Source organism: Thalassophryne amazonica, chromosome 2 (genome assembly GCF_902500255.1).
Source record: "Thalassophryne amazonica chromosome 2, fThaAma1.1, whole genome shotgun sequence".
NCBI classification, from domain to species: Eukaryota; Metazoa; Chordata; class Actinopteri; order Batrachoidiformes; family Batrachoididae; genus Thalassophryne; species Thalassophryne amazonica.
Window position 1 is genome coordinate 142,863,705 of NC_047104.1, and position 27,589 is coordinate 142,891,293.

At 40.4% G+C, this 27,589-nt stretch overlaps 1 protein-coding gene across 2 annotated transcripts in view; it reads left to right on the plus strand.

Annotated features, from left to right (window-relative positions):
* Positions 1-27,589, plus strand: part of wdsub1 (WD repeat, sterile alpha motif and U-box domain containing 1) — an 80,130-nt gene that overhangs the window by 8,047 nt on the left and 44,494 nt on the right. Inside the window, exons 2-5 of one of the 2 annotated variants that reach the window (XM_034195457.1) lie at positions 5,458-5,463; positions 13,854-14,265; positions 23,019-23,206; positions 26,894-26,980. In XM_034195457.1, the coding sequence (XP_034051348.1) occupies positions 13,868-14,265; positions 23,019-23,206; positions 26,894-26,980 (673 nt within the window). In that variant the 5' untranslated portion in view covers positions 5,458-5,463; positions 13,854-13,867. Of the gene's footprint in view, positions 1-5,457; positions 5,464-13,851; positions 14,266-23,018; positions 23,207-26,893; positions 26,981-27,589 lie in introns of both variants that reach the window. The other variant, XM_034195449.1, reaches the window with a different exon arrangement.

Sequence of the window (27,589 nt, forward strand, 5' to 3'; positions counted from 1 at the left end):
GTGATCAGTTAGCTGTTTTACAACTACCCTCTCAAGAATCTTTGAGAGAAAAGGAAGGTTGGAGATTGGCCTATAATTAGCTAAGATAGCTGGGTCAAGTGATGGCTTTTTAAGTAATGGTTTAATTACTGCCACCTTAAAGGCCTGTGGTACATAACCAACTAACAAAGATAGATTGATCATATTTAAGATTGAAGCATTAAATAATGGTAGGACTTCCTTGAGCAGCCTGGCAGGAATGGGGTCTAATAAGCATGTTGATGGTTTGGATGAAGTAACTAATGAAAATAACTCAGACAGAACAATCGGAGAGAAAGAGTCTAACCAAATACCGGCATCACTGAAAGCAGCCAAAGATAACGATACATCTTTGGGATGGTTATGAGTAATTTTTTCTCTAATAGTCAAAATTTTGTTAGCAAAGAAAGTCATGAAGTCATTACTAGTTAAAGTTAATGGAATACTCAGCTCAATAGAGCTCTGACTCTTTGTCAGCCTGGCTACAGTGCTGAAAAGAAACCTGGGGTTGTTCTTATTTTCTTCAATTAGTGATGAGTAAAAAGATGTCCTAGCTTCACGAAGGGCTTTCTTATAGAGCAACAAACTCTTTTTCCAGGCTAAGTGAAGATCTTCTAAATTAGTGAGACGCCATTTCCTCTCCAACTTACGGGTTATCTGCTTTAAGCTACGAGTTTGTGAGTTATACCACAGAGTCAGACACTTCTGATTTAAAGCTCTCTTTTTCAGAGGAGCTACAGCATCCAAAGTTGTCTTCAATAAGGATGTAAAACTATTGACAAGATACTCTAACTCCCTTACAGAGTTTAGGTAGCTACTCTGCTCTGTGTTGGTATATGACATTAGAGAACATAAAGAAGGAATCATATCCTTAAACCTAGTTACAGCGCTTTCTGAAAGACTTCTAGTGTAATGAAACTTATTCCCCACTGCAGGGTAGTCCATCAGGGTAAATGTAAATGTTATTAAAAAAATGATCAGACAAAAGGGAGTTTTCAGGGAATACTGTTAAGTCTTCTATTTCCATACCATAAGTCAGAACAAGATCTAAAATATGATTAAAGTGGTGGGTGGACTCATTTACTTTTTGAGCAAAGCCGATAGAGTCTAATAATAGATTAAATGCAGTGTTGAGGCTATCAGTATAAAATGTATATAAAATGTATAAGAACAAATTAATTCATATTATGAGATCTAGTAAGAAAGAATATTACGGTGAGTTACTTATTAAAAGCAAGAATAATATAAAAAAATACATGGAATATATTAAATGATATAATTAAAAAGAATAAAAAAGGTAGAGATTATCCTTCTTATTTTCTTTTTAATAATACTGTGATAGATGATAATGTGATGATTGCTGATCATTTTAATGAATATTTTGTTAATGTAGGTAGAAATCTTGATACTAAGATTGATCCAATGAGTGATAAATTCATTGCAAATAAGATAATATTTAATAAAAATGTGTCAATGTTTGTTGGTGCAACGAATGAAAAAGAATTATTGATTTGGTGCAGAACTCAAAAAGTAAGAAATCTACGGATTTTAATAATTTGGATATGGCTCTTTTGAAAAAAATTGTTGATTGTATTGTAAAACCTTTTACTTACATTTGTAATAAATCCTTAAGTTTAGGTAAATTCCCTTCACGAATGAAAATAGCCAAAGTAATTCCTTTATTTAAGTCTGGTGACAAACATATTTTTTCTAATTATAGACCTATTTCACTTTTACCTCAATTTTCAAAAATATTGGAGAAAATTTTTGTTAAAAGGTTAAATAATTATTTACTTAAGTATGAGATATTGTGTGAAGAGCAATATGGGTTTAGAAAATCTAGGACTACTTCACATGCACTGATGGATTTTGTGGAAAATATTGCGACTGCAGTTGATAATAAGCAATATACTGTAGGTGTTTTTTTTGATTTGCAGAAAGCGTTTGATACTGTTAATTCTGAAATTCTGAAAAATAAATTGGTGAAATATGGAATCAGAGGTTTAGCATATGATTGGATTGATAGTTATTTACATGGTCGGTATCAGTATGTTCAATATAATAGCATTGATTCTGAATTCAGGGAAATCACGTGTGGGGTGCCTCAAGGTTCGGTGTTAGGTCCTTTGTTATTTATTTTATATATAAATGATATTTGTTTGGTTTCACGGGTATTGAGGTGCATTCTTTTTGCTGATGATACGACTGTGTTTTGTAGCGGGGATAATCTTGAACAGCTTTTGGACATTATGGAAGATGAACTGGGGAAATTTATGGCTTGGTTTAATGCTAATAAATTGTCACTTCATCTTGGAAAAACTAAATGCATGATTTTTGGAAATAAATTTATGTCCAAATGTAAAAATGTTACTATCAATAATATCGAAATACAGACAGTATCTGAGTATAAATTCTTAGGTGTTATAATTGATAATAGACTTTGTTGGAAACCCCATATAAATTATATAAAGTTAAAAATGTCCAAATCTATTGCTATTATGTATAGGGTTCGGGACATATTGTCCCAGGTTGGGTTACTTACATTATATCATGCTTTAATTGTACCATATATGATATATTGTATTGAACTTTGGGGTAATACCTATAAATCTAACACTAATCCTGTATTTCTTCTACAAAAACGTGCCATCAGAATTATTGGTAATATACATCGTTTTGAGTCAACACATTCCATGTTTAGGAATTTAAATTTATTGAAATTTAGGGATTTAGTGGATTATATTCTGATACAAACTTTGTACAAAGCTAATAACCAGGCTTTGCCCTTTTATGTCCAGAACTTGTTTAAGAGTAGGGAATTGGGATATAGATTACGTGGTTGTATGGTATTTAAGAAGCCTCCTGTACGTACTAATGTTAAGGGGTTTTGTGCTTCAGTTAGAGGGGTGAAGATTTGGAATGAATGTCCTGTGGAAATTAAATTATGTGGTTCATTGGCCTGTTTTAAGAAGTGTTATAAAAAATTAATAATTTCTGGTTATAATAATGGTGAATAATATATTTGTTTCTTTTTTGCCTTTGTATTTTGGTTTGTTAATAGTGCTACATTTGTATTGTGTGTGATTGTGTTTGCATTTAAATATTGTATGATGTACGGGGTGGGCGTTTAGAAGCTTCTGCGTCTGCCCACACCCTTTCAGTTGCATTGTTGGGTTATTTGTTTGTTATTTGTTTGAGTTTGTTTTATATGTTTAAATTTTTTGTGTTTTTTGATGTGTCTTATAAATTACAGACTCTGTTGCTGTTGTAGTTGCTGCAGTTGCTGCTGATGCTGCTGCTGCTATTTCTGTCGCTGAATAAAAATAAATAAATTCAAATAAAAAAAAAATCTCTCACCGCCGCAACCTTGGCCGGATCAGGGGCGACGGAGTTGGAGGAGATTATGAACCGCAGGAAAGACAAAGAAGTGCGGTGGAACTCACACTTCTCGCCCTTCACAAACAGCCGGTTCTCCAACAACCGCTGTAGGACCTGACGTACATGCTTGACATGGGTCTCCGGATCCGGAGAAAAGATGAGTATATCGTCTAGATATAGGAAGACAAACCGATGCAGGAAGTCCCGCAAGACGTCATTAACCAATGCTTGGAACGTCGCGGGCGCATTGGTGAGGCCGAACGGCATGACCAGGTACTCAAAGTGACCTGACGGGGTGTTAAATGCCGTCTTCCACTCGTCTCCCTCCCGGATCCGAACCAGGTGATAAGCATTCCTAAGATCCAATTTCGTGAAAATTTGGGCTCCATGCAGGGGCGTGAACACTGAATCCAAGAGGTAACGGGTATCGGTTGCGAACCGTGATCTCGTTCAGCCCTCTGTAATCAATGCATGGACGGAGTCCGCCGTCCTTCTTGCCCACAAAAAAGAAACCAGCACCCATCGGGGAGGTGGAGTTCCGGATCAACCCGGCAGCTAACGAGTCCCGGATGTAGGTCTCCATTGATTCGCGTTCCGGACGTGAGAGGTTGTACAGCCTGCTGGACGGGTACTCAGCGCCCGGTATCAAATCAATGGCACAATCGTACGGACGGTGCGGGGGCAGCGTGAGTGCCAGATCCTTGCTGAAGACGTCAGCAAGGTCGTGGTACTCGGCTGGCACCGCCGCCAGATTGGGGGGGACTAAAACCTCCTCCTTAGCTGTCACACCGGGTGGAACCGAGGATCCTAAACACTCCCGGTGGCAGGTTTCGCTCCACTGAACCACAACCCCAGACGGCCAATCAATCCGGGGATTGTGTTTTAACACCCATGGAAAACCCAAAATTACTCGGGAGGTAGAAGGTGTTACATAAAACACAATCTCCTCCCTGTGATTCCCAGACACCACCAATGTCACTGGCTGTGTCTGGTGTGTGATTAGTGGAAGAAGGGTGCCATCTAGCGCCCACACCGACAATGGTGACGGTAAGGCCACTAGAGAGAGCCCAACCTCCTTTGCCCATCTGCTATCCAGCAGATTCCCCTCCGACCCCGTGTCCACCAGTGCTGGGGCGTGAAGGGTTAGATCCCCACTCAGGATCGTGACTGGGATTCATGCAGATCGTCGGGGTTTCCCCACGTGGGTGTTGTGACCCACCCTTAGCCCAGTCTCTAAGGACGAGTGCTGCTGTTTTGACCGTTTGGGGCATTCTCTCTGTGTGTGCTCGGTAGAGCTGCAGAGAAAACACTCTCAACGGATCAGCCTCCTTTGTCTCTGATATGATCGTTTTTTGGCCCTGCTCGTTTCCATAGCAACGTCAGCAGGGGGAGCCGTTGTCACGTGGAGAGCCCTGGCAGTGGGGAAGTCGGCTTCCTTTCGGACCCAGGAGGAAGAGGGACGGCTTGTGCCTGACCACGCCCCTCGTCTCGATCCCGTCGGTGTTCCGTTAATCGGTTGTCTAACCGTATAACCAGGTCGATAAGCCCATCTAAATCCCGCGGCTCGTCCTTCGCCACCAGGTCCTCCTTAAGGACCAGAGACAGTCCGTTTACAAAGGCGGCGCGGAGCGCAACAGCATTCCAGCCGGCTCGCGATGCAGAAGTCGACTGCATACTTCGCTGCGCTCCGACGCCCCTGCCGTATCGACAGCAGCACACTTGAAGCGGTCTCGCCTCTATGAGGGTGGTCAAACACCTGTCGGAACTCCCTCACAAACTCAGTATAAACCGTTAGGAGCCGTGAATTGTGCTCCCAAAGCGCCGTAGCCCAGGCGCGTGCCTCTCCTCGAAGCAAATTGATCACATAAGCCACCCGGCTAGCGTCTGCTGCGTACATGACGGGACGCTGTGAAAAGACGAGCGAGCACTGCATCAAGAAGTCCGCGCACGTCTCCACACAGCCTCCGTACGGCTCCGGAGGGCTTATGTATGCTTCAGGGGAAGGTGGGGGGGTTCGTTGAACGACCAGCGGAATGTCTGTTTCTGGTATACGGTCAGCAGGAGGAGGTGCTGCAGCAGCGCCCTGAGCACGCGCTTCCACCTGGGCGGTGAGAGCCTCCATCCTACGATTGAGAACACTGCTCTGCTCGGTAACTAAGTCCAACCGAGCAGTAAAGGCGGTTAAGATGTGCTGCAGCTCACCCAACACGCCTCCTGCTGGCGCCTGTGCACCTCGCTCTTCCATTGGCTGTTCAAGCGATGGTTGACGCCCCTCAGGATCCATGACGCTGGCCGAGAAATCCTGTTGTGAAAGTGTCGTGACACGGACCCACAACAGGGGGCGTAAATGAACGGACAATGGATAAGCCAAAAGTAACAATTTAATGTTGTGAATCACACAACGACGTACAGACAATAACAATATAGTGACTGTCAATCATTCACCAGGTGACGTGTGGGCAGGCTTGACGATAGAAGACGCCTGGCGAGAGAAGAGCCGGATCCACACAGCTTCCACTGCCAACGGAGCTGAAGAACACCGGAGCCGCCAAGCCCTGCGCCCCAGGTGGCCGCTGTCCTCAGCAGTCAGACCCGGTACTGCTGGCAGAGAACAGAGACAGCCTTGATGAGTGTGAGGTCGCACACTCAGTAATCCCACAGTCTGTATTCAGTAAGGAGGGAGCACCTCCACCTCCAATCACACACCCGTGCAGCTCCTGTCTAACCACTTATCTGGATGGGGTGTGAAGCGAAGCCGTCGCTGATCACACCAAACGCCAATCCCACAGATAAGGACACACCACAGGAAAACGGCTGCAAAGAAGTTCAGATTATTACTCAATGTTTTGAGTCAGCAGAGAAAATTACCTGATTGGTAGTTGATTTCTCGGCGGGGAGGTGGAGTTGCAGTCCGGCCTTTAAGGTGGTGGTGATGATGTGGATGAGTGACAGCTGATGCTGATGACGAGTAACAGCTGTCACTCCCGGTTGCTATGATGCCCTCTAGTGCTTGAAGCCCGCACTTCAAGCAGGGCGCCATCTGGTGGTGGTGGGCCAGCAGTACCTCCTCTTCAGCGGCCCACACAACATGAATACTCTTATCGTTAACTGTTTTGTTTTCTTTATACATTCCAGTTTTATTATATATAATTATGGGTCCAAGCCAAAAGTGCTGGAGCCCTCTTGAAATTGCTACTATTATTATTATTATTATCTATTTCCAACAGTTTAAGAACAATGTTTCTCAACATTCAATTTCAAGGAATTTATGCATTCCATCATCTACTGTCCATAATATAATCGGAAAATTCAGAGAATCTGGAGAACTTTCTACAAGTAAGTGAAAAAGGCTGAAACCAACATTGAATGCCCATGACCTTCGATCCCTCAGGCACACACATAGGTACAGTCCTTTAAGTCACAATTCACCTACATGTCTTTAGAAGTGGGGCGCACACACACACACATCAAAATATTTGAGCAATTCCATAAGAAACCTAAATGAATAAACTGTTTATTGTATTTGAAACACCACTTTAAACATGACAATAAAATTAAACTATTTAAGCAATAATATAAAAAGTTAGCAAATAAACTGTCTTGTAATTATAACACCACTGTAAATATGATTAGAAATACAATATTAAAATAAATATTTAGACGATAACATAAAAAGTTAGCAAATAAACTGTCTTGTAATTATAACACCACTGTAAATATGATTAGAAATACAATATTAAAATAAATATTTAGACGATAACATAAAAAGTTAAGAAATACACTGTCTGGTAATTATAACTCCACTGTAAATATGATTAGAAATACAATATTAAAATAAATATTTAGATGATAACATAAAAAGTTAGCAAATAAACTGTCTTGTAATTATAACACCACTGTAAATATGATTAGAAATACAATATTAAAATAAATATTTAGACGATAACATAAAAAATTAAGAAATACACTGTCTGGTAATTATAACTCCACTGTAAATATGATTAGAAATACAATATTAAAATAAATATTTAGACGATAACATAAAAAGTTAACAAATACACTGTCTGGTAATTATAACTCCACTGTAAATATGATTAGAAATACAATATTAAAATAAATATTTAGACGATAACATAAAAAGTTAACAAATACACTGTCTTGTAGTTATAACTCCACTGTAAATATGATTAAAAATACAATATTAAAATAATTATTTAGACGATAACATAAAGTTAACAAATACACTGTCTTGTAATTATAACTCCACTGTAAATATGATTAGAAATGCAATATTAAAATAAATATTTAGACGATAACATAAAAAGTTAACAAATACACTGTCTTGTAATTATAACTCCACTGTAAAAATGATTAGAAATACAATATTAAAATAAATATTTAGACGATATCATAAAAAGTTAACAAATACACTGTCTTGTAATTATAACTCTACTGTAAATATGATTAGAAATACAATATTAAAATAAATATTTAGGCAATAACATAGTTAACCAATAAACCGTCTTGTAATTATAACTCCACTGCAAATATGATTAGAAATACAATAATAAAATAAATATTTAGGCAATAACATAAAAAATGGACACTGACTTGTAATTATAACACCACTTTAAACATAAGAAATACAATACTAAAATAAGTATTTAAGCCATTATATGAAAACCTTCATCAATGTGACACCCTTCAGTGGGGAGATACAGTAAGGAAAATAAGTATTTGAACACCCTGTGATTTTGCAAGTTCTCCCACTTAGAAATTATGGAGGGGTCTGAAAGTTTCAGTTTAGGTGCATGTCCACTGTGAGAGACATAATCTAAAAAAAAAAAAATCCGGAAATCACAGTGTATGATTTTTTTGAATAATTTATTTGTATGTTACTGCTGCAAATAAGTATTTGAACACCTGTGAAAATCAGTGTTAATATTTGGTACAGTAGCCTTTGTTTGCAGTTAGGGGAGGTGATGGTCTAGTGGTTAAGGTATTGGGCTTGAATCCAGAAGATCATGGGTTCAAATCCCTGCCTGACTGGAAAATCACTAAGGGCCCTTGGGCAAGGCCTTTAATTGCTCCTGGTGTGTAGTGAGCGCCTTGTATGGCATCACCCTGACATTGGGGTGAATGTGAGGCATAATTGTAAAGCGCTTTGAGCGTCTGATGCAGATGGAAAAGCGCTATATAAATGCAGTCCATTTACCATTTACCAATTACAGAGGTCAAACGTTTCCTGTAGTTTTTCACCAGGTTTGCACACACTGCAGCAGGGATTTTGGTCCACTCCTCCATACAGATCTTCTCCAAATCTTTCAGGTTTAGAGTTTCAGCTCCCTCCAAAGAGTTTCTATTGAGTTCAGGTCTGGAGACTGGCCAGGCCACTCCAGGACTTTGAAATGCTTCTTACGGAGCCCCTCCTTAGTTGCCCTGGCTGTGTGTTTGGGGTCATTGTCATGCTGGAAGACCCAGCCATGACCCATCTTCAATGCTCTTACTGAGGGAATGAGATTGTTTGCCAAAATCTCACAATACATGACCCCATCCATCCTCCCTTCAATACGGTGCAGTCGTCCTGTCCCCTTTGCAGAAGAGCACCCCCAGAGTATGATGTTTCCACCCCCATGCTTCACGGTTGGGATGGTTTTCTTGGGGTTGTTCTCATCCTCTAAACATGGTAAGTGGAGTTGATTCCAAAAAACTCTATTCTGGTCTCATCTGACCACATGACCTTCTCCCATGCCTCCTCTGGATCATCCAGATGGTCACTGGTGAACTTCAAACGGGCCTGGACATGTGCTGGCTTGAGCAGGGGGACCTTGCTGGCCTGCAGGATTTTAAACCTAAAATAAATGGACCTTAAATGCAGTCCATTTAAACCATGACAGCATCATGTGCTACTAATGTGATCTTTGTGACTGTGGTCCCAGCTCTCTTCAGGTCATTGACCAGGTACTTCTGTGTAGTTCTGAGCTTTCTCAGAATCATCCTTACCCCACAAAGTGAGATCTTGCATGGAATCCCAGACCCAAGGAGATTGACAGTCATCTTGTGTTTCTTCCACTTTGTAATAAATAATCATAACAGTTGTTGTCTTCTACCAAGCTGCTTGCCTGTTGTCCTGTAGTCCATCCCAGCCTTGTGCAGGTCTACAGTTTTGTCTGTGGTGTCCTTAGACAGCTCTTTGGTCTTGGCTATGGTGGACAGGTTGGAGTGTGATTGAGTGTCTGAACAGGTGTCTTTTATACAGGTAACAAGTTCAAACAGGTGCAGTTAATACAGGTAAAGAGTGCAGAATAAGAGGGCTTCTTAAAGAAAAATGAACAGGTCTGTGTGAGCCAGAATTCTTGCTGGTTGGTTGGTGTTCAAATACTTATTTGCAGCAGTAACATACAAATAAATTATTAAAAATCATACATTGTGATTTCTGGATTTTCATTTTTTTTTAGATTATGTCTCTCACAGTGGACATGCACCTAAGATGAAAATTTCAGACCCCTCCATGATTTCTAAGTGAGAGAACTTGCAAAATTGCAGGGTGTTCAAACACTTATTTTCCTCCCTGTAGGAGGGGGTGCATTTCGTGACAGACTGGCTTGCACCCCCCTAAAAAATATCCTTCTGTTAGTCCCAGCGTGAAATGCTTTTAGGAGTACATTCATAGCACATATACTGATAGATACAACAAACTTCATCAACGTGACACCTTCCAGGGGGGAGATAAGAGGGGGTGCATATCGTGTCAGACTGGCTTATGGCAAAATGCAACCCCCCCCCCCCCCCCCCCCAAAAAAAAATCCTTCATGACACCTACTTTTTACAACCCCAATTCCAATGAAGTTGGGACATTGTGTAAAATGTAAATAAAAACAGAATACATTGATTTGCAAATCCGCTTCAGCCTATATTCAATTGAATACACGACAAAGACGATAATAATTTTAATTTTCAAACTGATAAACTTTATTGTTTTTGTGCAAATATTTGAAATGGATGCCTGCAACACCTTTCAAAAAAGCTGGGACAGTGGTATGTTTACCACTGTGTTACATCAGCTTTCCTTCTAACAACACTCAATATGTGTTTGGGAACTGAGGACACTCATGATTTGGTATAAAAGGAGCATCCCCAAAAGTCTCAGCCATTCACAAGCAAGGATGACGCGAGGATCACCACTTTGTAAACAACTGCATGAAAAAATAGTCCAACAGTTTAAGAACAGTGTTTCTCAACATTCAATTTCAAGGAATTTATGCATTCCACCATCTACTGTGCATAATATAATCAGAAAATTCAGAGAATCTGGAGAACTTTCTACACGTAAGTGAAAAAGGCTGAAAACCAACATTGAATGCCCGTGACCTTCGATCCCTCAGGCAGCACTGCATTAAAAACCAACATCATTGTGTAAAGGATCTTACCGCGTGGGCTCAGAAACACTTCAGAAAACTATTGTCAGTTAACACAGTTCGTCGCTACATCTACATGTGCAAGTTAAAACTCTACCATGCAAAGCGAAAGCCATACATCAACAACATCCAGAAACGCCACCGCCTTCTCTGGGCCAGAGCTCATTTGAAATGGACAGACGCAAAGTGGAAAAGTGTGCTGTGGTCTGATGAGTCCACATTTCAAATTGTTTTTGCAAATCATGGATGTCGTGTCCTCCGGACAAAAGAGGAAAAAGACCATCCAGATTGTTGCCAGCGCTAAGTTCAAAAACGAGCATCTGTGATGGTATGGGGACGTGTTAGTGCCCATGGCATGGGCAACTCTGTGATGGCATCATCAATGCTAAAAGCTACATCCAGGTTTTGGAGCAACACATGCTGCCATCCAAGCAACGTGTTTTTCAGGGACGTCCCTGCTTATTTCAGCAAGACAATGCCAAGCCACATTCTGCATGTGTTACAACAGCGTGGCTTCGTAGTAACCTGCCTGCAGTCCAGACCTGTCACCCACTGATAATGTGTGGTGTATTATGAAGCACAAAATATGACAATGTAGTACATTCATAGCACATATACTGATAGATACAGCACATTTCATCAACGTGACACCTTCCAGGGGGCAGATAGGAGGGGGTGCATTTCGTGGCAGACTGGCTTGCCTGACTGTTGAACAACTGAAGTTGTACATCAAGCAAGAATGGGAAAGAATTTCACCTACAAAGCTTCAACAATTAGTGTCCTCAGTTCCCAAATGTTTATTGAGTGTTGTTAGAAGGAAAGGTGATGTAACACAGTGGTACACATACCACTGTCCCAGCTTTTTTGAAACATGTTGCAGGCATCCATTTCAAAATGAGCAAATATTTGCACAAAAACAATAAAGTTTATCAGTTTGAACATTAAATATCTTGTCTTTGTGGTGTATTCAATTGAATATAGGTTGAAGAGGATTTGCAAATCATTGTATTCTGTTTTTATTTACATTTTACACAACGTCCCGACTTCATTGGAATTGGGGTTGTATGTTTTATGTACTTTAAGGATGCTAAAATCTATGGTCAATTTGACAGAGGAGGCCAAAATAATAGTAATAATAATGATGATGATGATAATGATAATAATAATAATAATAATAATAAATAATAATAATAAATGATGACATTTAAAATGAGGCTTATCTTCATAATTAACTGGTTTATTTGATAGAGAAAAAGAATCACATTAAATTTCATTGACATGGGAATGCTGGTAACATTTCAGTTTAGATTTTCTTTTGACCCACAGATGAAGACCAAAAGTTATGGAGACAAAATTCTGTGAAACCTCAAACTTTTCTTTAGATTAGTTAATGTTCAGTATTTACACATTTAGCCAAATATTTACAAACATTAGGTTACATATTTAGCTAAATGTTGAGACAAATATGCACATTGATAAAGAGCTAATTGTTCCTCCCTGAAAGATGCACGTAGTGATATTTGACCGAATCTCCTCGCTGATTTGCTAGTTCAAATGACATCATCGTAGAGTTTATTTCAACATGGCGCCGCCCTTGGCAAAGTTGAGCTGGTCGATATTTCGCCGTATATGGCACCGACAAAATGGCAGGTTGCCAGCCGTCTAAATTTATTCACGACGGACGGAATGGCCACGGTTGGGCGGGAACTTAAAGGCGATTGGAGTTTAAGATCTCCTTATTTTACATTCATGATAGTAGCTCGATATTGGTGATTTTCATTATTGAAAATTGGCATATGTTACATTCACTATTTTCAGTGGTGGACTCTTCCAAGAGCTGGCTGCCCCTCTAAACTGAGCAATCAGGGGAGAAGGGCCTTAGTCAGGGAGGTGACCAAGAACCCGATGGTCACTCTGTCAAAGCTCCAGCATTCATCTATGGAGAGAGGAAAACATTCCAAAAGGACAACCATCTCTGCAGTAATCCATCAATCTAGCTTGTATGGTCAGGTGGCCAGATGAAAGCCACTCCTTATTAAAAGGCACATGGCAGCCCACCTGGTGTTTGCCAAAAGGCACCTGAAGGACTCTCAGACCATGAGAAACAAAATTCTCTGGTCTGATGAGACAAAGATTGAACTCTTTGGTGTGAAACCAGGCACCATCCCTACACTGAAGCATGGTGGTGGCAGCATCATGCTGTGGGGATGTGTTTCACCAGCAGGAACTGAGAGACTAGTCAGGACTGAGAGAAAGATGAATGCAACAATGTACAGAGACATCCCGGATGAAAACCTCTTGACTTCAGACTGGTGCAACAGTTCATCTTTCAACAGCGACCCTAAACACACAACCAAGATATCAAAGGAGTGGCTTCGGGACAACTCTGTGAATGTCCTTGAGTGGCCCAGCCAGAGCCCAGACCTGAATCTGATTGAAGATCTCTGGAGAGATCTGAAAATGGCCATGCACCGACGCTCCCCATCCAACCTGAGCTTGAGAGGTGCTGCAAAGAGGAATTGACAAAACTGCCCAAATATAGGTGCAGCAAGCTTGTTGCATCATATTCAAGAAGACTTGAGGCTGTAATTGCTGCCAAATATGCATCAACAAAGTATTGAGCAAAGGCTGTGAATATAATATAAATGAATGTAAATGTCATTTAATGGTATTTTATTTTTAATAAATTTGCAGACATTTAATAATAATATAATAAATAATAATAAATTTAATAATAATTTTGGAATAAGGCTGTAACATAACAACATGTAGAATAAGTGAAGCGCTGTGAATACTTTCTGGATGCTCTGTATTAATTTTATGCACTACTTATGTGGTACATTGTCGAGGCTAATTTATGTCAGGGCTCGAAGTTTTCATGTTCAACACAATAAATCCAGGTTTATGAGATTTGTGTATCACATGTTCCAGAACCTCACACCCTTCTGGGTTCAACAGTTTGCATTAGAGTGTAACATTCTCACTTCCCCCATTTTTATTTTTTGTATTTCCTTCATTTTTTTTCTATCTGCACTTTAGATCCAGCTCTGCAAATGGTGTCTCTGATATGCACTTTGCAAGACCACCAAGACGATGTCAACTGGTGTGCTTTCTCAGCAAAACTGTTGGCCACTTGCTCTGGGGACAAAACTCTCCGAATTTACAACACTCGTAACTTCTCTGAGTTGCCCTTCTCACCTCTGACAGGACACGGCTACAGTGTCCACTGTTGTTGTTTCAGTGCCTGTGGAGAGTTCCTCATCTCCTGTTCCACAGATGCCACTACAGTTGTCTGGTCCATGGTCACAGGTGAGATTGAGGCCATCTTGGAGCATCCTGGTCGCAGCCCTGTTAGGATCTGTGCACTTTCTCCTAACTCAGCCCACTTGGTTTCTGGTGCATCTGATGGCACTTTGGCTCTGTGGGATTTCCCCTCTAAACAGCTGCAGAGGTAAACGCTGACAGTGTTCAAACGCTTCCAGGTTTGTTATCTGTTTATATAAATATGCAATTAATGGCACATCTATGTTTTAAGATAGCTGTTCCATTATCCAGCACACAGCTGCCTCAGTATTAAAGACCTCAGTGGTTGGACAAGGCCAAGAGGATGTGGTAGATAGATGGTTACTTGTCCTTTCAAGAAGTGGGGATGAAACATTTGTCTGCCATCCAGGACCCAAGGTGGTTCTGTGGCGTGGTGGACGCAGCGACACATGGCACAAGCACATGCTCCCTAACCTGTTAAAGAAGCATAAATACAACAACTGTGTGTGATTCCTTAAACACCTGTGAATCTCTAACTTGTTCTTCCCTATGTGTAGATTAGGATTGTTATAGTATTTGGCTGCATGTTCCAGCAGAAAGGTCATTGATACAGGGAAATGTCCAGACAGTCCCAGCTAAGACTATACTCCAGAGTGCAATGAGCAAGCCTTCGATCTGTGTGTACTCCACTGTAAATATCCATGTGGATAATATAGGAATACAATAAAAAATAATCTGCAAAATGGATTAAATTGCAACACAGTGGTTGAATTTCATTGCCTTTGCATTATGTATCACCTTCTTCTTCCTTGAGCTGCTCCCGTTAGGGGTCACCATGGTAGGCCAGCCGTTTCATCTCACCCTGTCCTCTGTATCTTCCTCTGTCACACCAACCACCTGCGTGTCCTCCCTCAGCACATCTATTAACCTCCTCTTTGGCCTCCCTCTTCTCCTCCTGCCTGGTGGCTCCATCCTCAGCATCTGTCTCCCGATATAACCCTGGGTCCCTCCTCTGCACATGTCCAAACCATCTCAATCTCACCTCTCTGACTTTGTCTCCAAAATGTCGCACCTGAGCTGTCCCTCTGATATGTTCATCCCTAATCCTGTCTATTTTTGTCACTCCTGAAGAAGATCACAGCACCTTCAGCTCTGCCACCTCCAGCTCTACCTCCTGTCTTTTTGTTAGTGCTACCGTCTCGAAGCCGTACAACATAGCTGGTCTCACTACTGTCTTGTAAACTTTCTCCACCCTGCCCGCACTCTCTTTTCCACCTCTGTACCACACTTTTCATTACTTTGGGTAGTTGACTCTAAGTATTTAAATTCATCTGCTTCACCACCTCTACTCCATGTAACTGCACCATTCCACCTGGCTCCCTCTTATTCACAGACATGTACTCAGTCTTGCTCCTACTGACTTCATTCTCCTTCTGTCTAGAGCATACCTCCACATGTCCTGGCTAGTCTCAACCTGCTCTCTACTCTCATTACAGATCACAATGTCATCTGCAAACATCATAATCCATGGAGACTCCTGTCTGATCTCATCCACCAACCTGCCCATCATCATTGTGAACAAGAAAGGGCTCAGAACTGATGCTTGATGACGCAAATATAAAAATGGCATGGATACATCGTGTCTGCAGAGCTCATGAAGGCATTGTACTCTGTAGTTTGACAGTACAAATGCCTACAGCACATCCATTAGAGAACTCAATACTACAGATAATGGGCAATTATATTAAATATTTAAATGATGGCAGATAATATATTCACTGCAAAGCACATCTTTCAAGCGTTCCAAAAACACTTTATCAAATTGTAAATTGTGATTACTTTGTATTATGCTTGAGTGATTCTTTAAAAGTGATTTTTAACAAAGCATTTGAATTCATTGCATCACCACTGGCAGTTAAATTATTATTATTTTTATGTCGTGTCACTGTGTGACACTGTTTATGTCAGAGGTTTGATGCATTTGTTCACGACACGCATGCAAATATCTATGCAGAAAACTGTTTCATGTACTTCCAGAGATATGGTCATTTATGTATTCCAGATCCATAGTTCTCAATCTGTGCTACGAGCACCAGTGGTGGTACGCCGAGTCAACTGAATAAACAAATTTTTTTTATGCCCCTCCTCCAGGGAGGAGCACAGGGCTGAGCCGCAGGGACAAAGAGGGGCTCATGCCCAGGTGGGCGCATGTCAGTCTGGGTGCCCTGTGCTCCCCCCTGGAGGGATTTCATTCACCCAGGAATACTTTAGGGGAAAACCCACAATTTGTGTCCGATCACAGTGCACCATCGTCTGTTACAAATCAGCAGATTTTTGATTATGACTCGGGAATTCTGAGGTTACAGAGGCAGGGCTATGATGTTTCACAAAAATCCTGTATGTTCAGTGTCTTTGTTTATTTGTTTATTTATTTGGATCCCCATTAGCTGCAGCTACTCTTCCTGGGGTCCACACAAGTTTACAAACACAAATCAAAATACATTCAAAAATATATATAAAAAGACAAAAAAAGGAAGAAAAAAAAATAAAACAAATTCCAGTCAGATTAAATTAATCATCACACATGGTCAGTCTACACAAAAAACATCTATACATGATCAAAGGTCAAACCCAGAATGCTTATACCAACAGATGCAGTCAGGTAATAAATTTCTTTCCTTCATACCCCTGAATATGCCAGTGTTTATGGCATAGTCCTGGCCACAGGTAGCGTAAAGTTTCCCACCACAGCATGTCTAGTTATGTATCTATGAATTTCTGAACTGAAAGAAAAATTCCTGTACAAAATACAAGGTAACTTAGTGACAATAATCTTTCTGGTAAAAATAATCAGTGAATATAAAAGTCTGTCTTTAACTAACAGCAAGTTTAAGTTTTTATGCACTGTAGTGATGTTAGTCCTGTAACTGCACTTAAGTGCTATACGAGCAGCCCTATTTTGAATAATCTGTAATTTATGTATCATTTCTCCAGAGGCATTTGACCAAACTGCCTGGCAATAGTCAGTCTTTGTGCTGACGTGACCGAACACGACACAGTCTGAGTACATTTTGAAATATTTGTCTGAACCGAACCAACCCGTTGGGCCCGGATTGGGTATCCACACTTTAATTTGCAAGGACATGCAGTCATTTTGACAACTTCTCTGTCCTTCTCCTCTGTCAAAATGCACTGCAGATGCTCCACCGATGCTGTGTATGTGAGAGAAATCAGTTCTTCTTTAAATAAATAAATGGTAAATGGACTGCATTTATATAGCGCTTTTCCATCTGCATCAGACGCTCAAAGTGCTTTATAAATAATGCCTCACATTCTCCCTGATATGAGGCTGCTGCCATACAAGGTACTCACTACACACTGGGAGCAATAGGGGATTAAGGACCTTGCCCAAGGGCCCTTAGTGATTTTTTTCCAGTCAGGTCGGGATTTGAACCAAGGATCTTCTGGTCTCAAGCCCAATGCCTTAACCACGAGACCATCACCTCCCCCACCTCTCTCTCTTCACTGCTGGACACAGTTCTGGATGTTACAGGCGGTCAGCGATGAATATAACAACACTTTAAGCTCTCAACTTCAGTTTCAAGTGATCTAAATCATTTCTGCTTTCTGCTATTCTGAGCTGTTGTGGTGTAACCAAGATGCCACAATGCAATGGCCAGGTCAAAATATGTACACTCACAAATCACTCTATGGTAGCCTAGTTTCTTTGCACACTTTAGTTCTTCCAAGGAGTTTTCCTCATCACTGTTGCTAATATGCTTGCTCAGGGGGCTGGGTAAGGACCTTCGCCCTGTGAAGTGCTTTGGGGCAACCATCTTGTGATTTGGCACTATATAAATAAATTGAGTTGAATTGAAATATTTTAGTTCCAGTTGTAATGGTGGTATTGAAAATCCAAATATTTTCTAAGGTGATACTTATTAGTGCAGTAGTTAGGTCAAGTTTCTTTTACCTCAGGCAGCTTGTTAAAGTGAAGCCTTTTCTTACACATCGGCATTTTGAAACAGTAGTTCATGCCTTCATTACGTCTCGGCTGGATTATGGAAATGCACTTTATTTTGGAGTTAGCCAGTCCTCCCTTGCACCTCTCCAGTTAGTTCAGAACGCTGCCGCTCGCCTGTTAACTGGAGTATGAAAGAGGGAGCAATTACACCTATCCTGGCCTCCCTCCACTGGCTGCCTGTGTACTTTAGGGTTCCTTTTAAAATTCTTTTATTTGTTTTTAAATCTTTAAATGACCTTGCCCCACCCTACCTCTCTGAGCTACTTCACCCCTACGCACCTGCACGCTGCCTCCAGTCAGCTGATCAGTTGCTTCTTGAGGTACTTAGGTCCAAGCGAACGCTCAGATGGGACCGAGCATTTTCTGTTGCATCTCCAAAATTTTGTTTTTATTGTTATTGGGTTGCTTTCTTGTTTTTTATGACCCCCATGTACAGCACTTTGTTTCAGTTGGCTATTCAAAAGTGCTCTATAAATAAAGTTGAGTAACTGTAAAAAGATTGAGAACCGCTGTTCTAGATGATGACCTCTGGTTTGACCTAAACTCAGACATATGACTTTGACATGAGCTGTGTTATGAGAGGATGGTCCATTTAGTTTAGCCACCAAGTTTGATTGAAATGTCTCAGACAGACTGACAGCCAGACATAGATGTTGCCTCTTTCCACTTTGTGGCATGGCTAATTGTATAATTAATATTTGGTGTTTTTTTTTTTTCTTTTTTTCTGTCTCTTTGTGTTATTTTTTCAGTTTTATGGTTACAACTCACAATCAGAATGCTATTGATTTCTGAATGGATTTTATGACCAATAGAAGTATTTGTTCTTGCCTGCAAACATTTTTGAACATTGTAGTAAGATATTAATATTGATAAATCACACTAAAATATAACATTTATTTTAACTGTCCAGACTGGCAGTCTGTACAGGATGTGCCGTGCTGCATGCTCAGTGACTGGTTTGAGCTCCCTGTGACCCTTAACTAGAATAAACGGGTTCAGAAAATGGATGGATGGATTTTAATTGTCCCCTGTAGTTTGGTTTTAAGTGTTTCATGTGTATTACTATTATGCTGATAACACTTCATTTCTCTTCTCGCGATTACAATTTAATTCAATTTATTTCCTTTATATAGCGCCAAATCACAACAGAGTTGCCTCAAGGCGCTTCACACAGGTAAGGTCTAACCTTACCAACCCCCAGAGCAACAGTGGTAAGGAAAAACTCCCTCTGAGGAAGAAACCTCAAGCAGACCAGACTCAAAGGGGTGACCCTCTGCTTGGGCCATGCTACAAACATAAATTACAGAAATAATTCACACAACAATTCACGGACGAATATACAAGAATTGCTGTTGGTGCACAGGACAGGAGGATCGCCAACACAAACACAACTCCCATCTCTGGATGGAGCTGCACCTTAAACAGAGAAAAAACAGAATCAGGCATCAGAAAGACAAAAAATACTGTATAATTTGCCAGCATTAATCAACAAGAAAAACAAAAGAAATACTAAGGTGATCGCCGGCTGCTAGCCCTAAGCTTCACTAAAAGACCCAGAATTTAGGTGAAGTTGAGGCCGCAGCCCACTTCAATTACTAATAACATGAATTAAAAGAGTAAAAAGCGTAAAACAAAACTGCACCAGTATGCTAGCCATATGAAAGGGAAAATAAGTGCGTCTTAAGTCTGGACTTGAAAGTCTCCACAGAATCTGATTGTTTTATTGACGCAGGGAGATCATTCCACAGAACAGGGGCACGATAAGAGAAAGCTCTGTGACCCGCAGACTTCTTATTCACCTTAGGGACACAAAGTAGTCCTGCACCCTGCGAACGTAAAGCCCGGGCCGGTACGTAAGGTTTAATTAGGTCAGCTAGGTAGGGAGGTGCCAGTCCATGAATAATTTTATAGGTTAGTAGCAGTACCTTAAAATCTGATCTCAGTGGGACAGGAAGCCAGTGAAGAGACGCCAAAATGGGTGTAATGTGGTCAAACTTTCTGCTTCGTGTCAAAAGTCTGGCTGCAGCATTCTGAACCAATTGGAGACCCCTAATGCTAGACTGCGGTAAACCAGAAAATAGAACATTGCAGTAGTCCAATCTAGAAGAGATGAACGCATAGATCAGGGTCTCAACATCAGCCATAGACAGGATGGGACGAATCTTCGCTATATTTCGTAGGTGGAAGAAAGCAATCCTAGTAATATTTCTAATATGGAGACCAAAGGACAACGAAGGATCAAAAATTACCTCAAGGTTCCTCACTTTGTCAGTGTGATGTATGACACACAGGCCTAGGCTGAGTGTTAACTGGTCAAATTGATGCCGATGTCTCACTGGACCAAGAACCATCATTTCAGTCTTTTCAGAGTTTAAAAGTAGGAAGTTTCTAGACATCCAACTTCTCACTGATGCAAGGCAATCTTCTAAGGATTTTATGTGAACGAGATTACCAGCAGTTATCGGCATATATAACTGAGTATCATCTCCATAGCAGTGAAAGGTAATCCCAAAATGCCGCAATATGTGCCCAAGGGGTGCTATATAAAGGGAGAAAAGCAGGGGGCCTAAGACAGACCCCTGAGGAACCCCAAATTTCATGTCACTAAGGTTAGAGGTAGTGTTACTGTACAAAACACAGTGAGAACGACTGGTCAAGTATGACGTCAGCCATGCAAGTAATCCCAAAATGATTTTCCAGCCTATCAAGTAGAATATGATGATCCACTGTATCAAATGCAGCACTGAGATCTAACAGCAACAGAACCGTAGTAGCGGCCGAATCCATTGTAAGCAGAAGATCATTCACTACTTTAGTGAGAGCCGTTTCTGTGGAATGATATTTTCTACAAGCAGACTGCAGCGGCTCAAAGAGATTATTTTCAGTAAGATAGTCTACAAGCTGCCGTGACACCCTTTTTCCAGAATTTTAGAGCAAAATGATAGATTTGATATCGGCCGATAGTTTTTCAATACACTAGGGTCAAGATTAGGTTTCTTAAGTAATGGTTTAATCACTGCATATTTGAAACGTTTAGGAACAGATCCAGAAGTTAAAGAAAGATTAATAATTTCCAGCACAGTTGGTATAGGATCAAATAAACAGGTTGTGCTTTTTGTTGACGTTACGAGTTTCATCAGCATGTCTAGAGAGATACCATCAAATTCTGTAAATCTAGGTAATACCTCAGTAGTAGCGCCCACCTCAATAGCAGGGTGTAGTGGCTGGGTTAAGGCATGCTGGGATATGTTCAACCTAATGTTATCTATTTTCTTCTCAAAGTAATCCAGGAAATCTTGTGCTGTAAAAGGAGAGCGAACTACAGGTGGTTGTCCATGAATAAGTGTTGCCACCGTGTTGAACAAGAACTTTGAGTTATGCTTGTTTTTGTTGATCAAATCAGAGTACTAGGGCCGCTTTGTAGCCAATAGTGCATGCTTATAGTCTAAAATAACATCACGCCATGCAAGGTGGAATACTTCTAATTTTGAATGACGCCATTTCCGTTCTAGACCTCTCGCTTTATGCTTGAGGTCACACAGGTAATCACTGAACCAAGGTGACTGCGATTTGGGGGAGCGCGGTTTCAACACAGGTGGTGCAATCATGTCGAGTGTCGTTTTGAACACTGAGTTTAAACTATCCACAAGTCTGTCTACTGACTGGGTATTTGTCAGAAGTGAGGCTAAGACATCAGGCAGTCTAGCTTCTAGTTTAGTCTTAGTTGAGGAGTTGATGCATCGCCGTAATGATAAATAAGGTTGTTGTTCCACTAAACACGGCAGTGAAACTGTAAACTTAATAAGTGAGTGATCAGAGACCACTGATGTAAGAGGCATGATGTCAATATTCGTGACAGCAATACCACGTACGAGAACCAGATCCAGGGTATTTCCACTAATGTGCGTCGAATCCCGAATGCATTGCCGAAATCCTAATGCATCCACAATTTCCATAAATGATTTGCAGAGGGGATCAGAAGGCTTATTTATATGAACGTTAAAGTCTCCAATGACCAGAATGTTATCTTCTCTCATTGACAAGTTAGAAATGAACGCACCAATTCATCTAAGAATTCATAATATGGGCCAGGAGGCCTATATACAGTGACAAAGTAATACGGCTGATTTTTATTCTTCTGACCTTGGCAATGCGTAATATCCTGAGCGGAATGGAGAATCAGATGCTCAAACAAGTTATATTTGTGACCCCCAACCGCTAATAAGCTAAACCTAGATTTATAAATAAGAGCTACACGAGGGACGTGACTAAATGTATATGCTGGTGGGCAGGCCTCATTTAAGGGGAGGACAGCTGTAGGTTTAAGCCAGGTTTCACATAACCCAATCATATCTAAGTGATGATCAATAATTAAATCATTAATCAACAATGATTTTGAGGACAGTGATCTTATGTTAATGAGACCCAGTCTAAGGACCTCAGTGGGGTTGAAAGTTGAGCTGTTTGGGTTTATGGGTGGTTCCAGAGTGGCATATATAAGATGCCTAGAAGTAGGTTTAGGTTTGAGACATTCCACACGCGTTTATATTGCTGGAACAACCAGTGGGCCATCCTCAATTTCAACATGATCCAATATAGTAATGGGTATTAAGTTTGCAAAGCATATCCCTCTATGATTTTAATGGACACGTCTACGGGAGCAGGCCACAGTCTCAACTTATTGAAAATCTCTCCCTGGCAGATAAACTGCACTATCACCATAGTGGATTTTCTGCACTAATTTCCCCGCTAAGCTAATGGATTCCACACCCACATTTGTCATAAGCCTTGCAGGGTCTCTAATCACCTGCTCCGTGGCCTGCTGTAGATTCCTAATGATACATTGTTAATTCCTGATTCCTAATAATTACATTGTTAATGTCTGAACGCAGCTTGTGTTGTTTGTGTCTGTGAAGGACCGGGGCAGTAAGTGACACAACGATGGTGGCCTGCTCCTTCAGTCCCTGTGGTCAGCTCTTCATGACTGGCTCCACCTACGGAGATCTGCGCCTGTGGGACCTGCATATGAACCAGCTTTATGTCCAGAAGAACGCCCATGATCTGGGTGTTACCTGCTGCACTTTTGCTCCCGGCATCTTCAGTGGTGAGAATAAGCTGTGTAGTATGTGATTTTAGTGTGTAATTGACTGAGTAGAGTGACAGCACATTTTAAAGAGTGCACTTTACTGGAAATTGTATAGTACAAGCAATGCACATGGTAGTGCACGTGCAGACATTATGAACATGTTGAACATTGAGCATGCAGAAAATGCTGGAATATACGGTATGTAATGACTTAGAACCAAAGCCATTAGATATTGTGGTGGATTTTAAGGCAGCAGCTGAGTCAGGTATTTCAGAGAATCCAGTTTATCACAGTGAGAAAGGCTTTTTGCTAATTAAACAATTTTTCAAAAGGAAAAAATGGAGACACACCATCTGTGTGTTTATTTTTTTATTTTTTTAAATAAACCCTCTCCCCCCCAGATGAATCAGCACTGTGTTCATTGCACCCCAGTCATTGCAAGTGCTGGCGTGGTCCTGACATATGACCCTGCTGTACTCTCCTGACTACTTTGTCCAGTCATATAAGGCTGATCCTCCTGGTTTTGGTGGCTGATCTGCCAGTCAGCTGCAAACCACAGTATCACAGTGATATTGCAAAAGTGGTCAGGCAGCAGAGGGTGGGGAACGCTGCAGGGATTATTGGCTTCAGGGCTGAACGCCTTCAGGTTGGCAGTGGTCTTGTTTTCCTAGTGTTTTAAACAATCTTTGCTCCCATTTGTGAGAAGAAATGATCCCAGCAGTCTGGAAGAAAGGACTGTCTGTGGAGGGGTAAGGCTCATCACCCAGATGACAGCCCCAAGAACATTACACTTCTCTGTGCATAGAAAAGGTGCTTGCAAGGATCATTCTCTGCAGGATGCTTGCAACTACTTGCCGAACAGTAAGTAGCTGCAAGCATCAAGTCCTTAGGACACCAGCAACTGGGGATACATGGCTGCATTTGGAAGGCGCGTGTAGTTGGTAACCAGGACACTGGGCAGTTCTGTCGTGTGGTGGATGCAGCAACATTCAGCACCAGTGCATGCTTCTTGACCTGTCCTGATGAAAGCATTGTTTACATAGCAGCCATTGCAGTGTGGGGAGCATTTGCCGCCCCCCCTCCCAAAAAAAACCCCCCAAAACAAAACAAAAAAAAAAACAGCAGCAGTTATTCATTTACTTAGTTATTTATTGCAGTTTTGGCTGCTTTAGACCTGGGTAGAGGTGTACAGTAGTGTTCAGAATAATAGTAGTGCTATGTGACTAAAAAGATTAATCCAGGTTTTGAGTATATTTCTTATTGTTACATGGGAAACAAGGTACAATAATTGTCTTAATAATAATCTTGTTGACAATAATAGTAGCATCTGCTGTTGACGCTACAAACTCAAAACTATTATGTTCAAACTGCTTTTTTAGCAATCCTGTGAATCACTAAACTAGTATTTAGTTGTATAACCACAGTTTTTCATGATTTCTTCACATCTGCGAGGCATTAATTTTGTTGGTTTGGAACCAAGATTTTGCTCATTTACTCGTGTGCTTGGGGTCATTGTCTTGTTGAAACACCCATTTCAAGGGCATGTCCTCTTCAGCATAAGGCAAGATGACTACTTCAAGTATTTTGACATGTTCAAACTGATCCATGATACCTGGTATGCGATATATAGGCCTAACACCATAGTAGGAGAAACATGCCCATATCATGATGCTTGCACCACCATGCTTCACTGTGAACTGTGGCTTGAATTCAGAGTTTGGGGGTCGTCTCATAAACTGTCTGCGGCCCTTGGACCTAAAAAGAACAATTTTACTCTCATCAGTCCACAAAATATTCCTCCAATTCTCTTTAGGCCAGTTGATGTGTTCTTTGGCAAATTGTAACCTCTTCTGCACATGTCTTTTATTTAACAGAGGGACTTTGCGGGGGATTCTTGCAAATAAATTAGCTTCACACAGACGTCTTCTAACAGGTAACTCCAGACTGTCTTTGATCATCCTGGAGCTGATCAGTGGGTGAGCCTTTGCCATTCTGGTTATTCTTCTATAAATTTTGATGGTTGTTTTCTGCGTGACACGTCTGTTTTTTTTTTTTGTTTTTTTTTGTCCATTTTAAAGCATTGGAGATCACTGTAGATGAACAGCCTATAATATTTTGCACCTGCATACACGTTTTCGCCTCTCCAATCAACTTTTTAGTCAAACTACACTGTTCTTTTGAACAATGTCTTGAACGTCCCATTTTCCTCAGGCTTTCAAAGAGAAAAGCATGTTCAACAGGTGCTGGCTTCATCCTTAAATAGGGAACACCTGATTCACACCTATTTGTTCCACAAAATTGACAAACTCACTGACTGAATGCCACACTACTATTATTGTGAACACCCCCTTTTCTACTTTTTTTTTTACTAATAGCCCAATTTCATAGCCTTAAGAGTGTGCATATCATGAATGCTTGGTCTTGTTGGATTTGTGAGAATCTACTGAATCTACTGGTACCTTGTTTCCCATGTAACAATAAGAAATATACTCAAAACCTGGATTAATCTTTTTAGTCACATAGCACTACTATTATTCTGAACACTACTGTACATGTGTAACGGAGGCCAGCAGGTGTCGCTGTGCATGTGTAGTTAGTAAACCTCACTCCTAACAGCTGAAAAGGATTCTCTGGTCACAAGGCCAGAGCCCAGGGTTTTAGCCTTCTGGTTAGAGAGTCCGACTTCCATGCCGGAGATCGTGAGTTTGAGTCCCGAGGAGAGTGAATGGGCGGAGTCATAAAACACAACACAGAGTGCAGCCGCTACACATGTAGTTAGTGAAATTTGGTGAATTCATTTTTGATGAGTCTTGCAGGTGCAAATATATATAAAATATATGGCAAGGGTGGTGGACAAGTGGTTAGTGTGACTGGTTTCAGTGCAGAATGTTCCCAGTTCAAACCCCACCCCTGCCACATTTCTCCACACAATGTGTAGTTGCGTCCTGAAGGGCATCTGGTGTAAATCTTGTGCCAAATCAACATGCAGATCCACTCTGGATCTGTAGTGACCCTGAGTGAAAACGAGGGAGCAGCTGAAGGGACTTACTCATATATATATATATATATATATATATGTATATATATATATATATATGTATATATATGTATATATATATATATATATATATATATATGTATATATATGTATATATATGTATATATGTATATATATGTATATATATGTATATATATATATATATGTATATATATGTATATATGTATATATGTATATATATGTATATATATGTATATATATGTATATATGTGTATATATGTATATATATGTATATATGTATGTATATATATGTATATATATGTATATATGTATATATATGTGTGTATATGTATATATATATATGTATATATATGTATATATTTATATATTTTATTGTGGGCAGTCTAAGGCACACCTGTGCACTAATCATGGTGTCTAATCAGCATCTTGATATGGCACACCTGTGAGGTGGGATGGATTATCTCAGCAAAGGAGATGTGCTCACTATCACAGATTTAGACTGGTTTGTGAACAATATTTGAGAGAAATGGTGATATTGTATATGTGGAAAAAGTTTTAGATCTTTGAGTTCATCTCATACAAAATGGGAGCAAAACCAAAAGTGTTGCGTTTATATTTTTGTTGAGTGTATATGTATATGTGTATGTGTGTGTGTGTGTGTCATTAAACTCTGTTTTATGTTTTAGACTGTCAGATCGTACGGTTTCATTTGGCATCTTGTGGGCAAGACAGTCATCTGAAGGTCTGGGCTGTTAACAAGTTAAACTCCAGAGGTAAACGGAATATTACAAATTGGACAAGTTTTGTCTCTTTCCTTGTCTCAGATTTTTAACATAATAATGTGTATTTTTACCCTAAGTTTTGTTGTTGCCAGCACAGTTCAAATTTCATTTTCTGTTCATTTAGTTTGATGTTATTGATGTGAATACAGTCAGCTACATAAGTGCTTGAAATCCCCCCCCCCCCCCCCAAAAAAAAAATATGTGACTGACGTGGACTTTTGTGTTTAATTCAAAGGGTTTTAATGAAAATATCACATTAATTATTGAGGAATTACAGCTATTTTCATATGCCGTCCCTGTGTTATCAAAGCCCAAAAAATAATTGGATAAACATATATTGGTATTATTTTTAATATTTGGATGAAAATCCTCTGTTGTCAATGACTATCTGAAGTCTACAACCCGTGGACATGACTGGGTTTCCTCCCTTGATATGCTTTACCAGGTAGGAATGGTGACGTAGGGTTAAAATGATAACTAGCTCGTTGCCTATGGGGATCCACAGGCAACACGCTAGTTATCATTTAGATCTAGATCTAATTATCATTTAGATATAGATTGGGTCGTGTTTATAAAATAGGTAGTTGGCATTTTTCAAGT